The sequence below is a fragment of the Lepisosteus oculatus genome, chromosome 5 (assembly GCF_040954835.1).
Source record: "Lepisosteus oculatus isolate fLepOcu1 chromosome 5, fLepOcu1.hap2, whole genome shotgun sequence".
Classification (NCBI taxonomy): domain Eukaryota; kingdom Metazoa; phylum Chordata; class Actinopteri; order Semionotiformes; family Lepisosteidae; genus Lepisosteus; species Lepisosteus oculatus.
In genome coordinates, this window is record NC_090700.1 from 1905087 (window position 1) to 1919739 (window position 14653).

Below are 14653 nucleotides of genomic sequence, written 5' to 3' on the forward strand. Positions count from 1 at the left end.
TTTATCATCATATATAGTATAGTTGTAGGGGAAGAAATAAGCTTGGAGCTAAATATTTTGTTTAAACATAATGTTCTTTAGATATCTGAAAACAGCTATTTGTGCAGGGTGTATTTTTTCACTGCTTGTCAAACTCCAGTACCAACCCCAGCAAGGCCGTACCCTCCCCACTATCTGTGCCTCCCTAACGTTCAGTTGGGCAGCTGCGTCAGCATGCGTAGGCTGCAAAGGATCAAGTAAAAGGTTTATTCCATGCTGAAAAGAGAAGAAAGAAAACACAACATTTTGGTCGTGGAGCCTGAAGAAGGTTGTGTTTTCTTTCTTCTTTTATCAGCATGGAATAAACCTGTTACTTTTTCCTAATGTTCTCCATTCAGTCCGCTGGAGAAGCAGGTTCCCACTGCTGTCTGCTGCAGTGAGGCTGCTGAGTGTCTCTCAGGCTGGGGCTGCACTCCAGTGCTGGATGAAGTGTCTCCCTACATAGAAAATGCTTTGGGATCTACAGAACTGTAAAAGCACTAACTGCATGCTATCAACTAGCTGCTAACTGAATGTTTTTTAAAATTACTAAAAATATCTCAGTCCAAATCTCTCATAGCTTTATCCCATTCCAGCATTAAAATCAGCAGCTCCTGCCATACAAACAAATCGACATTGAAAGATTAATGCTTACATAAAGACGTATTTACTTGATGAGTTTTTCACATTCTTCTCTTTAGCAGCACAGTAAATGTGCACAGCAGGGAGGATACTGCATTACATAACATAAAACTATTAAATTTTACACTGTATGGAAACATTCACAAATAGGTTGAAGATGTTCTTGACATAATACAAATGACCCCTGCAATACAACTAGTCTAACTTCAAGTGATAGAAGAAGACAACATACAATAACTTAAGCATATGCATTTTTATTGATTGAGTGAAACTGATGTAGGATTGGAGGACATCTCTCCATTCTGTTGCACACTTTCTGAGGAGCTTTTGATGGTAAAAGGCACTGTAGACGCAATGCATTGTTCTACTCCTGCTGGAAAAGAAAGGTCAATCTTTAGCATCCTATCATGTCTGCAGTTCAGCATCAGTATTCAGAGATTTTAGGGGCCCTGCAGAAAGGTTAGTGCTGTCCACGGTGGGCCCTAAGTTGAATTTCACTTCTCAGGCCTTAATTCCTTTCTGTTCTAGCGTTGCTCACAAGTGCTCTCAGAAGCAGCATTTGCAAACGGTGCCATGACCCGATTTGACCACTAGATGGCAACAGCAGCTTCAGTCCCTGCAGTGTCTGGTTTGGATCGATAAAGGGCAGCCGCTTTTCTCACGGTCCTGCTCTCCGTTGGTCCCTACCAACGAGTCACACACATTGCACCCATGGAATGATTCCAACAAAGGGAAGTGGTTGGTTATGATACACAGAGTGTCAAAAAAGAGCAGTGTCAAAATGTATCCAAAAGGGACAGAGTTTATAGACGCTGCAACATCTCTTTTTTGTCATTAAAGAGTTTTAGCACACGTTTCAGCATTAGTGCTGGAAATCTGAGTATTCTAGCAATAATTATACAAATATACGTGATTTGTGAATATGATATGCATCACATATACTGTATATAATGTACTGTACATTTAGTGCCCACTACACACTACTCGGCACATGACAGACTCTGGCACCATCACTGTGAGCAGCAGTGCTGTCCCAGAGAAGGGCAGACAGTGACCTAATGTTTTTCCTTTATAGCACTTTCTTTATTACCGAAGCAAGTCTTTCTTTGGATGGTAAAGGTCTGGGTACCTGGCAGGCAACAGCAGCCACAGGAGCCACAGGGTATAACTTGTGCCAGTGTTACTCCCATTGCATCCGAAAACCAAATGTGCTGATGGCACCATATTCCTCCACAGCGCAAATAGATCAAGTGTAGAAATCTGCAAGGACTCGCAAAAACATGCCCCAGTTTAATGCACACGCTACAGATGCACATGTGGAGTTAAACAGTTTACTAGATAATGAATTGGTGTTTTTGTACTCATCTTCCATGATACATGAAAATACATACAGTATGTGCTTGCAGTGGTTACTCATAAAGGTGTTACTCACACCATTAAAATTAGGCAATAATGGCACAAGAGACATGTACAGTAGATGTACAGTATTTTAACATAGATTTTTTTTTAATTGTGCAAAATATTTTTATCACTTAATCTAAGTGATGCATATAGGTGAGTCCTACAAAGCAAACAAGAAAACCAGGAATGAGAAGAGATGAAGTGAAAGAGCAGCTGTGCCACACGAATGGTATAATTGTGCTTTAGTTCCATCCATCCATCTAATTCCCAACAGCTTTATCCGGTTCAGGGTCGCGGGAGGGCTGGAGTCTATCCTAGCCACACGGCACACCCTGGCCAGGACGCCTGTCCGCCGCAGTGTGCTTTAGCCCCCACCAGACGATTGTGCCAGGTGAACCTCTCGCCCTCGGCCCAGTCACTCTGACTCTCCAGTTCCAGCCTGCCTTGAAGATGTCTCACAGAGCCTTTCACAGGACTGTCGGGGTCACAGCAGCAGCATGAAGCCTGTGTCCGCATTTTGCCCATTGATGAGACAGCCGCTGTGAAATCCAGAACAATGCTTCCTGTGTTTGTGTGTTTGGAGCCCTCTAACTGCACTTTGTCCACCTCAGCAGTATCTCATGACAAGCCGCTGTTCCTAAGAGAGAACGGAGCCCCCACTCTCGGTTGTGTATAGTTTGTGTAAAATTGGATCTGTAAAATGGAATCAAGCATCTTAGATCCTCACAGACTCATAGACTGAGAGTTTGGGATTACGGTGGGTTTAGTGTAGTTTCATTACATAATTATTTGTCTAGTTAGAATTAAAACCGCATGAACATTTCTATTGTTTGTACAAGGGTATTTAGAAGTGAAGTCCTTAATTAAAAACAAAATCTGTAGATGTATAAATAATTGTGTCATAAATGATACAGTTCATTCTGTATTTTGTTTGTATTGGAGATAATTGCTCTTTTACATTGTCGGATGTTAAAGAATTATTACAGACGTTCTTCAGTGTGCTGCTTGTATAATATGACATGTCTGGATGAGCGCTGGCTGCTGTTCTGTTTCTTTGCCTTTGCAGGTCTCCACCGAATTGTTTCTCTTTCAGTTAAAGCTATTGTACAAAAACAGAGCTATAGCTTGGTGGCTCTACGAAGTCAATATACAAAAGCATAATTTCTGACTTTCTTAAGCGTGAGTTTTCAGTTTTAAATCCCAACTGCACTGTGTGACCTCCCTGCCCAATTCTGTAGCCTTTTTAGATTTTCCCTGATTCTTGGTCGCACTGTTTCTCCTCACTGTTCCAAGGTACTGCATTCCAGGGCACTGGAGTGTGCAGCTGTGTGTTTCTGGGTTGGCTGCCCAGACGCTCTGGAGTCTGGCTCTTGCAGCCCCTGGTGATTAGTGTCGTGGTCCAGCGGGCGACAGGGTGCTCCTCCCCCCTGGGGTCTCACGAGGTGTCATATAAATACAGGAACCGGAATCCGAGGGGCAGCCACTCTGCTGGAGACCTTCCTGCTCAGAAACACCATGAAGCCCCTGGCGTTGGCAGTTCTGGTGCTTTTCCTGCTGGCAGCCGCATGTGGTACAGGTAGGTTAAAGATATTCTAAAGCTACACTAGCAGAATTTTATTTGCTTTCCTTAATACTTGCTCACTCGAGGTCCTTTTCTTTTAGATTCAAAGAATGTTCAGACCCAGAAATGTACGATTTCTATGCTACACCTGCTGTATCTGTTAATGGTTAAGATTAATTCATGGTAAGAGTGTTCAGGACCTGTCTTTCTTCACCCAGCCTTTACTGAGGTGTGAGCATCTGGGCTCTGGAGACTGTGTTTCCTCGGGTGTCTGTTTCTGGGAGTAAAGTGTAACCTGGTTGTTTCTGCCGAATTCTGCAGAGGAGGACTAAGGTGAAATTCGGCAAGGAAGCTGTTTGATTCTGAGGGAGAAATCACCATTCTTACCCTGTGATTTAATTCTGTGCTCCTCTCTTGTGATCGTTTGTCCTGCGTTATCTTTGCAAAGATGAAGATGTGGAGGTGAATTTCTGGTCCTGTGGCTACAGAAGGTACTGCCGTCGGTTCTGCTATGCCCAGGAATACACAGTGGGTCACCATGGGTGTCCTCGCAGATACAGGTACTGGAATCATGCTGCTATGTTCTTGGTGTTCTGGATTTTCGGCATCTGCTGTATTACAGGCATTTATGTTTTCACCCGTTGCCATAGTGACGACACAGTCTGATAGGCAATGTGCTTGCCGTGATGTAACATTCTCTTGTCAGATAAATTAGTACATGTTCGATGCCTCTCGTGTGTTTCAAACACGACCAAGAGACAACATGAGCAAGAGCAAGAGGAGAACTGCTTAAAGTTTGTATTTATTACATATGCACTCACAAAAAATAAATACAAAAATGCTTTAATCAGGATTATTTTTAGCTTTGTAGCATACTGGCCTCCATGCCCAGTATTATACAATGTTTACTACTGATCTTTGAGAATTTGTGAAAAGCATGTTAAAATGCAGCAATGCAGTGCTGATCGTGATGTTTTTTTATCTTTTCCAGATGCTGTGCTTTGCGATATTAGGAAATGCTGTTCAGATCAGCGTAACCCACAGGATATCTCGTGTGATCAGACTGACCATTCCTACAGGATCTCCGCTGTAAACAGATCAAGGTGCAAGAGGGCCAATCCTGCCTCCAGGCAGAGTCCACATGTGATATGATTTCATTTTGCAAACTGTATCTGGAAAAATACCCGTACCAATTACTGTATGTGAAGCTTCCAAAACAGCTCCACGATAAAAATAGATTGCACTATTAAGACACAATTAAAACACAATAATTGCCCATTTAAATGCAATTTTGTCATTTTAAATTCAGTAATATTTATTTTATATTTTTAATTTAATTCAGAAAAATAATAAAAAACGGTCTTTCCTGTGGCAGTGGGTCACCCCACATCAGGTGCTGTGCCATGGACTTGTATAAGGTACGTTAGCTTTGATTTAAAACAAATGAACTCCGGTAAAGTTTAGATCACGCTCAAGAAAAACAAATATCTGCTCATGTGGCAAAGTTGAACTACAAATAGCAGCCAAGCCTAATCACTAAAACATTAAATGACGTGGAAAATCGCTCTCGACCCCAGATGACCACATTAGCAAAAACAATTTTGCTAATGTACTTTCACAGTTTTGAATAAGCCTGCTGGGGAGAGTGGGTAGAGAAATATGGAGCAGAAGCAGAGCTGCTGAATCTTTTTGTCACTGAGCTGCGAGTTTAGCGTGACGCACTGCTGTGGTTTTTTTTGAAAGGACTGTGATCTCAAAGGTCCTGCGTGCACAGAATGCAGTATTTGCGAAATAGCTACGTTCTCTTTCTTGAACAATATTATTATTGGGTGCCATGACAGATAGAGCTAAAGATGCTACATTACGTTGGCTCATAGGAGGTCACAGATGAGTGAAGAGTGTTTGGGCCGTCTAGCCTGTTTGGTAGTTAGTTACTCACTGAACCGCAGATCCCAACCAGCCATTTCTTGAAGGAATCCGCAATGAGCTGAAGTGCGGTGCAACAGTCCAGCTTGGTGACACCTTAGTGTGAAAGGACCAGACCAACAGATGTCTGTTTTTCACACACGTTTACACAGACAGACGTTCTAGTTCCTTGATTATGGTTTCAATAATTGAAAATAAATAATTCTAGAACACAATCTCAAAATATATTTTTTTTACTGCCTGGGTTTCTGCCACAGCTACCAAAACAAACGACTTTGGCATCCCAGGTAGTGTTGGCAGGCAGACCATCATTAGCTGTTTTTGTTGCTAAAATATCTTCTTTATGTTTCTATACTTATTTCTGCTTGTTTGTTGCCATCCAGTCTCTGCCATATTGTCACAGATTATTGTTCTGATGTAGTTTGGCTTGTTTTTAAAATAAAAACCTTCCAAGTGTAAACAAGTGTGTTTTCTACTTTCTCAGCATTATCTTAAAATAAATTCCACTCAACACAGTAATGTTCAAGTCATAATCGTACTGCATAAGCTCATAGATATTCCATGGCATTTCTCATGGGACATAACATTTCTTTTGAGCATTGCAAATAATGTTTATGTCTAAAATTACAATCTGAGCAATAAATGAATTCCACACTCTTCTAGACAAAGGAGACAGAACCAGTAGGGAGGCACAGAGTAAAGAACAGAGTCTGGCAGGGGACAGAGGAAGCGATATCAGAGCCAGCTGGCAGGTCAGGATTTTTCCTGTAAACACAGTAGTTTTTATCCCCCTGTCTGCTGCTTGAATATGCATTACTGATGCCACTCCTGATGGGTGTAGTTATCCTATTTATATTTCATCCCTTGTCCAAAACAGTTGATGTGAGGATTTCAAACTCCTTAGTTAAATTCATGTCTCCGCCAAGAAATGGCTGTCTTATGCTCTGAGAAGGCCTTAAAATAAACAAGATGTTTCACACCCGCACTGCACATTTTCCTGAGGGGTTCGCCTTTTTCACTTACACACAGTTTGTGTTGATGAAAACAGATGCCTGTAACATTTTTCCCAAGACCCCACTTGAATCAAAACTGAACGCAGTAGACACAGCAGACTACTGGAGACCATGTATTGTAGTGTACATACTGTAAAAACCCATGCTGACAGTGCCTTCTTGTTGCAGGAGGCCTTATTTCAAGAGTTTAGGACACACTCATGCATGCACAACCACCCTATCACCATGAAAACACTTTATTATCCACAAACACCACGAATTGCCAACATGTGGGAATGTTCACTCAACCATTCAATCACTAATCCCAGCAGTGGCTAATAAACACCCAGTGAATTTGTTTACAAGAGCTAGCCATATTTGGCGGCCTCTGGTGGTGTTTTTCTGTTACTACGCTGTACAGCCCAGCCTGCCTTTTTTGCATAAACTTTTCTTAAATGACTTTCGAAAGTCTTTTAAAATCAAGTCAGGCTGCCTGGGGTATCCAGTGATGGATATATATATATACACACAAAGAAAATCATGGTGAAGGCCTTCTTTATAAGGTTAAATTACGTGAGGCCAACAGCATGGACAGCTCACACAGTATCATGCCATTCAGAGAAAATCTTAATGATTTAATGAGAGTTGTAAATTAGAACGACTTTCACATCTATTTTTTGAAGATCATGGTAAATGATGATATTTAAATGTCTTTTATCCTACACTTTGGAAGAATTCTAAAGAATAAAACCTAATGTACTGTATATAAATCTCCTATTAAGGTATAAAGTATTGAAATCCACAATCAACTTAAAACTTAAAAGAAAACAAAAGAATATGTAATTCATATGGTAAACAAAATAGTACATAAGTGCTTTTATACTCCATTCTCTTTTTATATTTAAAGATCTTTGGTAAAGATATTTGGTATTTGAAAATGTTTGAAATGGTGATTTTAATGAGACAATGCAGTCAACTCGCTGACTATCATAAGAAACAACATTTTTTAAATTTCTCTCATCATGGCACTGAACGTCAATGGCCTTTGCAATTCTGAGATGTTCTCACACTAAATATTTTTTCGTTGAAGCCCTTACCTTCAAAAATGACAAGATGCATTTGTACAGCATGAAAAAGTAACATTAATCACACACAATTAATATTAAATTAAATCAACCACTGCACAATTTCACTGACATCTTAAAAGACCATGATTTTACAAGCATAGGGAGATATTTTTCATACGAGAGGAAATCAAGCTAGCTGGGACAACATAGTGTGCATTGGACAGCTCTGGCTCAGTAGTAGTTAAAGTTCCCGATTGGCATCTGTAAACATGTGCTACACAGTGCAACCTCATTGTCGTCTGGGTAATCACTCAATCTTTGTGCTTGTGTAACTCAGTCAGCACAGTGTGACACAGCCACAATAGCGCAAACCCCCTGCAAATCTGTTTACATGAGGCTTTCTCTGTACACAATAATATCAACACAGACCACAGACAGCCCCATCTGGTCCAAACCAGTGTTGGATTTTGGAGGGAAAAAAGAATGAACTTTTGATCTCCAAAGGATTCTTAGGTAACTGATTTATTTTTAAATCTGTTTAAACCCCCCTAGCTTTTACATTTAAAATAGGTCTGGTGACACTCAATTGATCTGAACACCACAATGGACTGGTGGGGTTTAATTATGGTGACACTACTCTTTATTTGCTGTTGAGAAAAGGAACTATGTGTCCTACATTTAATCGTTAATCCCAATGCCCAGTGCTCACGACTACATTCACACCTAAAGACTCAAAACCCACAGTGACAACAGAAACCTACTTTAAATACAAATAAAATGTTTGAACTAAGAACTGCATTAGTAATTCTGTGTAAGGGGGGTCTGTTTGTTTATCCAAATATAATTTGTATTCTGTGCTGCGCGTTTCGGAAATATTTACATTGCAATTAATTTGTATCTTTAAATATGAGCTTTGATTTAGAATAACGCGTATGAGAAACCACATGAATGAAATCGCTAAAATCACTAAAACTTCGAATTATGCAGAGACTGACTTATGCAAAGAATTTTAGTTTTTCACATACTGGAAGTATAAACTGTATTGTAAGCAGCTACTATTATACTTGTGCATCTTAAAAAAATATGGACATTGGATAGTGGCTGCACATCTGAGTTTGGAAAAATGTCAATTAAACACGGGAATACTGTCCATATAGGGAAAAAATAGACCCCTTAAGAAATTCACTAAAACCTGACCGTTGATTGCATATTAATTGTAAACGAGTGCTATTGTGTGTGAGCTGTGTGCTTTAAATACACGACTCACAATACCTCAGCTATCTCACAGTTTGCAGGTCTCGCAGCACGTGATTCTCCGTGACCCGGAAGCAGTTGTGGAAACATAGGCTTGCACTTCCTACTTCGCCACCATGGAGCCATCCGTGTATGAAGATGAGGTTGATGACTGGTTTATCGAATCCTTACATCTGTGAGAAAACCATATTATTAAACAGCGAACGAGGAAACGTGTTGCCTCAGTACTTGATGTAGTGTTATGGCCATGCTGTAACCTCTAGTGTGCACGTATTCCTTGCAGTGACTTTCTCTTTTTTCATTATTAATAACCAAACCAAGAAAAGAGCACCACGCGACATATAGTGCAAATTATATTAGGTATTGTATGAAATGCGAGCTGAATTGAGACGTCCGATTTACAAACCAGGAAAGCAATGCACTTACGATTGCAAATTAGTGTGTAATGTTTACAGTATGGCTATGATGCTATCGTGCAGTCCAGCTGCAACACAGAATAGAGCCCCTTTAGAGCAATGCAGTACCGTCGTAGTGACATTGTAATCTTCTGCGCAGGTATGGGGATCTCCATTTGTTTGAACTTCAAGATCCGACACGAGTCATCGAATGGACTGGAGGAAAAAGTAAAATGGACTGAAACATTTAAATTTCTTTAGAAGTGGTTGTAGTTTCACTGGTTTGACAAGTATTATGCTGTTTGCTGAGATGCTACTGTGTGTGTATTTGTGTCCTCCGCAGGTATCTGTGTAGCTGGCTATGGAGCTAGTAGCACAAGGAATGAAATCCTGCAGCTGGCACTGCCTCAGAAACTCTTCGTGAAAGAAAACCAGGTAAAGACTGTCTCGGTAATGGTGCTCTTACGGCCTGGCAGAAGTGTTTTCACCAGTGTAATTTGGAGCTAGGAAAGAACACCATGAATATACCCTGATTACGGTTAGAAACAAGACTGGCGGTTGGCACCTTGCAAATACAATAGTGACGTTCTGTAACAGTTTATGGAGCGTCTTATAACTAAAGATCCTGTTATCGTAGAGATATTGAATCACAGCTTATCCATGAGGTAGGAAACAGATTTTTAAAGCATGTTAGAATGATTGAGTTCTGTCGAAAGATCCCTCTGGGGACAGACCAGGCCTTGCTGAACTTCTGGGATGTGACAGGATCAGACAAGGTGGTAATGCTACCTTATGTTTACTACAATATTTTTGTCACAAAAATGTGTGCCCTATAGCATGACCTTCCAGCTTGGTCACACGTGGACTTTACAGCAGGTTAACAATGCAAAGTCTGCTTCAGAAAGGTCAGAAGGTCAAGATAGCATGTCTGTGTTCGTGCTTGTTCATCACACTCGCCCGGATCACTCTGAAGGGCTTCTAGATTTCAGTCCTTCTGGGACACTTAAGTTGTTCACTTAATTGGTCTCTATTACCAGTGCCTCCAGGTCTCTACCCAATAAGGATTATAAGGTACCCATGAAGTGTGTGGCTCCAGGAGCAGGAGTGAATGTCACTGTGTCTGGTAGAAGACTCGTGGAATGAGCTGCAGAGAGCGGATGTTTAGAAACAGACCACCCTTTAGATGCAGTTCATCAGGGACGTGAATAACACTGGTGTCCGACTTTGTGGAAAATACAGCACTTCGTCCCGTTTCTCCTCAGGGCCTGTGCCCTGAACGAGACTTCAAGGTGGAGCACGGTGGCTTCTCAGACACGCCCATCGATTGCCTGAAGCATGTCTCTGGAACAAGGTAGGTTTGTAAAACATACCTGCAGCAGCCTGAGCACCGAAACCTTCTTGCACGGAAAAACAGAAAAAACACTTTTTTTTCAGCCATACAAGTTAAAACGGGGGTGGCGTCAAATGAAAGGAAATACAATCTATGCAGATTACATTAATGGGACTAAAAGGATCAGATACCAAGACAACTATGTACCTTTCCTCTACATGAACAGCTTCCCTGTTTTCCTTTTCCTGTGTTAAGGACGCTGGTGTCCAGTGGTCCCTCAGACAACACTCTGCACATCTGGCAGATAGGAGACGAAGACAGCGGTGAGGATCTTGTTCATTCCAAGTGCTTGGAATGACTAACAGTCTGTTTAATCTCTTTATTTTACTGTACTAGATTGTCTTCTATCTTTTCTAAACAAAGGAGAATAACTTATTTATTATACAAATTAATCATTGCTTCTTGGGGCCTGATTGGATGTTTCATGTATTTCTTTCATAAGAACGTAGGAAGGATCAGCTTTGAAATACTCATATCAAAGCATTGCTTACATTTCAGATGTCATGTAGATCTTTTTTTGACACTGCGTGCTGCACCTCCAGTATCCACAGCTCTGCTTATGTTTTACCTCTTGCTGGGTGGTAGATGTCATCAGAAGAGCCGGAGTGATCGAACCGGAGGTCCGGGTGAAGGCAGGGAGCAGGGTTGCCTCCGGGGTTTCCAGGACGCCTTGTGTCCTTCATGCCTCTCGGATCAAAGACCTGCAGATCACCGAGCTGGAATCGCGACGGGTGCTCTACTCAGTGGGTAACTGAGAGCTTGTGCATTGGACTTGTGGGTGTGGGTGGGTGGCCAGAGCTGTGTAAGCGATGCACCTCCATGTGAAATCGCTTCAGAGTCAGTTCGTGACGGAAGCTTTTATTTCCCCAGCTGCAGACTGCGCGGACAGGGTGAGCGGCCTGGAGTTCCTGGCCGCCGACGTGTTCCTGGTCTGCGCAGACAGCGGGGGCCTGTGGCTGTGCGACGTGAGGGACCCCGCCGGTCTGCGGCCCACAGCCACCCCCGAGGGGCAGGGCCCGCGCTGGCGCATGGGGGTAAAGAAGGGGCATTCCCACGTGGAGGCTGCCTCCGGCACTGTGGCGCGGCTGTCCTCCTCCTGCCAGGTCCTCGTCACAGATCTGCGGAGTCCGAGAAGCCCCATGTGCCAAGCCAGGCTGAATATTCACCACGACAGCCCCAGTGCTGACTTTATGGCTGTGACCTGGGCTCCGGCTTTAGACGACTGTCTGGCTGTGTCAGGTAAGCAACATTATACGTCTCCTGGTCTAGAGCACCTACTGCCTGCAGGACCTCGAAGTCTGTTCCACTTGGTGCAATGGTTGGAAACCTGGTGCAAAATTCAGACATCCAGTGTGAACTCTACCAGGCTGCTGTTCAGAATGTTACTTTACTGATAAACAATCAGAGGCTTCAAAATATCATCCCAATATCCGGCCATGAAGGAGGCCTTCTGCTGGTACACGAAGGAGAGGTGCTTGTACTGATGTTCAGAGGTGAGAATCAGGAGAGAGTCACTTGCTTTGACTTGGGAAGATTATAGGTCGAAAGAGGGGGCCTGCCAAGTCAATGCACAGCAGTGTTTGCTTACAAAAATATAGTGGACGCACTTTGTCCATGATTTTTCAGTACTGTAGGGGGATAAGTGAATATATGTGCATTATGACAAGTAAGGTACTGTAGATACATTTAAAAACGTGGGTTTGTGGCAGTTCAGGCGGTTGCAATCTACTGCTTTCACAACACTGAAGTGGAAGACATTCTCTCTGCGCACTCCATCTTTTGCTTCACCACAGCCGTGTGAATGGCTCGAAACGAGAGAATGAGCTTTTTTCTCCCTCTGGCCGTCAGGTTTCGACGGAGCTGTGCGCGTGTACGAAACAAAGGCCTGGAGCCCGAACGCCGCGGAAGCAGAGCCTCTGTTTGTTCACAAGGGCCACAGCCTGTCGCACGGGCCCGAGAGCGGCCGGGGCGCGGCTGTGGTCACCACACACGTCTGGCACCCCTGGAAACCCAGGACAGTGCTGTCTGCAGCCACCAATGGGTCTCTGCATGTCTGGGACTGGGTCGACAACCAGGCCAGGGGCCGGTAAAGGCAACGGAGCATTTCACAGGAACCTGCCTTTGGATTGGGGGGCGGTGGAACACTTCCCCTGCCCCAATGTGAAGAAACTGGGCATCTTGTCCAATGAGGTTTCTAAAGGTTGTGGAAAAAACTGTACACTCAAAGACTGCTATCAGCATGACTGTAGCCTGTGCTCTTTTTGGGTACTGCAGGAAAAAGTCAAATGAATCATTTACTGTATACTTGATTTTCACAGCTATTTTTTTTTGTATATATAAACCTCAATTCTGCTGCTGCTGAAAGGAGTAGCATATTTTTTTCCTTGTGAGATTAATCAAAATTCTAATGAGAAAACCTTCTGCAGCCTAACACATAGTAATGCACAACACCTTATTAGTTCCTTTAACGTAATGCCTAACCTGGCTGCTTTACAGGTAATTGGGCTAATTCTGTTTCAGGATACTGACTTGCAGTTTTAATTTTCTTTATGTAATTTAACAAAGCATCTTTCAACAGCTTCAAACAAGGATGGCTTGTCCTTAGGATTGTTTCAGTATCTTTCACAACTTTTACTGCAGTGAAGTAAACTTAATTTGTACACAGCTTTTTGTGTTAGAATATTAAGTTTCATACTTTAAACTGTCAATACTGTCTTTCATCAGCAAGATATCTTATTCCCAAGTTAAGTGTAATTTATATATCCCTTTAATGGAAAGATCATAAGAGAATCATTGGCTTTTATATGCAACAATTCATTCAAAGCCTTCACTACTGGTTTGTATCATAATATTGATGTTATTTATACTTCTTAGTCTGCTTGCAAAGAAAGAAGGTGATGATTAGATTTTTAAAAGAAAATCAAATTTGCAATTGCTTAAATACCCTTTGCTAGAACATCTTTAAATCAGTAGAAGTACAAAATACACTATTTTGTATCTATTTTCTGTAATGGACTCTTTACTTTGTAAAGGCAAAATGACTATTGATCTTACTCTTGTGACCAACTGTTGAGATCTTTAATGACCAAGTAATCAGGACTCCAGTTGAATATACTTTTTTATGTATAAAGACAAAAACATTAACACATTGTATTTTGCACATTTTTATTAAAAGCCTTTTTCAGTGAATGGTTTCTTATGGAACATCTACTGAAAGGACTGAACTTTACAATCAATAGAAATCTCAAAGAATTACTTAATGTTTGGAAGGCATCTGATGCCCAAGACCTTGCATAAAAGAAATCTAGTTGTTGATTCAGCACAGCTCATATTTCATATTTGCAGTAGTAAAGCATTTTTATGATGGCAGTGAAATTTAAACCATAGACTCATGCTGTATACAAGAGTAATGCAACACCTTACTTGAATGTCTTTGCCAGTTTCTCATGTGTTGTTTTAAGTTTTCCAGTCATGTGCTGGTGAATTAACTCAGCAAAGCCTAGTTTCACGGGTTATTTTTGGCCATTAAAATAGCTCCTTCCCTTTGAGATGCAGTAACGCCTCGCTCTGTGCTGAGGACGTGTTGCGGAGAAAGCAGCACTGTGGAAATTTGCCTCTTGACACTACTGTAGCCTGGGTTCAATGGGGATCCATTTCCTGGAGCACTCTTTCTTGCAAGTGAGTGACATGAAGGATTATTGGGACAATTGGCCGTGCACCAGTACATTCAGCTGGAGCTTGTGGAGGTTATCCACAGGGCCTTCACCTGTCTGGCAGCAGTGGGAGTCTGATGGAGCTGTGACTCATACTGGGGGGACTGAGACTTCCTTGATGGCACTATCTGTACAGTAAGCACACACAGCATACTGCGCTCTAAGCAGGAAGTAACTGTTCGGTGTCACTGGATACATTAAAACCTGCAGAGTGAACTGTAGCTGCTTCCTCCCGGACCTGTGTGCTCAGCACAGGCAGATATTCCGCTTTTCTACAGCTGTGTTTTGAGTTGG

General features: G+C 42.1%; 2 protein-coding genes across 2 annotated transcripts; both read left to right on the top strand.

Moving 5' to 3' along the window:
* The first annotated feature begins 3387 nt into the window (after positions 1–3387).
* defbl3 (defensin, beta-like 3) lies at positions 3388–6001 on the top strand. Its single transcript, XM_069189833.1, has 3 exons — positions 3388–3637; positions 4071–4182; positions 4614–6001. The coding sequence occupies exons 1-3, from the start codon at positions 3577–3579 to the stop codon at positions 4633–4635; spliced, it is 195 nt and encodes a 64-aa protein (XP_069045934.1). The 5' UTR covers positions 3388–3576; the 3' UTR covers positions 4636–6001.
* Positions 6002–8930: 2929 nt separating this feature from the next.
* Positions 8931–13835, top strand: wdr73 (WD repeat domain 73). The gene is made up of 8 exons (XM_006627893.3): positions 8931–9036; positions 9417–9484; positions 9600–9691; positions 10519–10607; positions 10842–10909; positions 11232–11393; positions 11517–11885; positions 12495–13835. The coding sequence occupies exons 1-8, from the start codon at positions 8978–8980 to the stop codon at positions 12734–12736; spliced, it is 1149 nt and encodes a 382-aa protein (XP_006627956.2). The 5' UTR covers positions 8931–8977; the 3' UTR covers positions 12737–13835.
* The last annotated feature ends 818 nt before the right edge of the window (positions 13836–14653 follow it).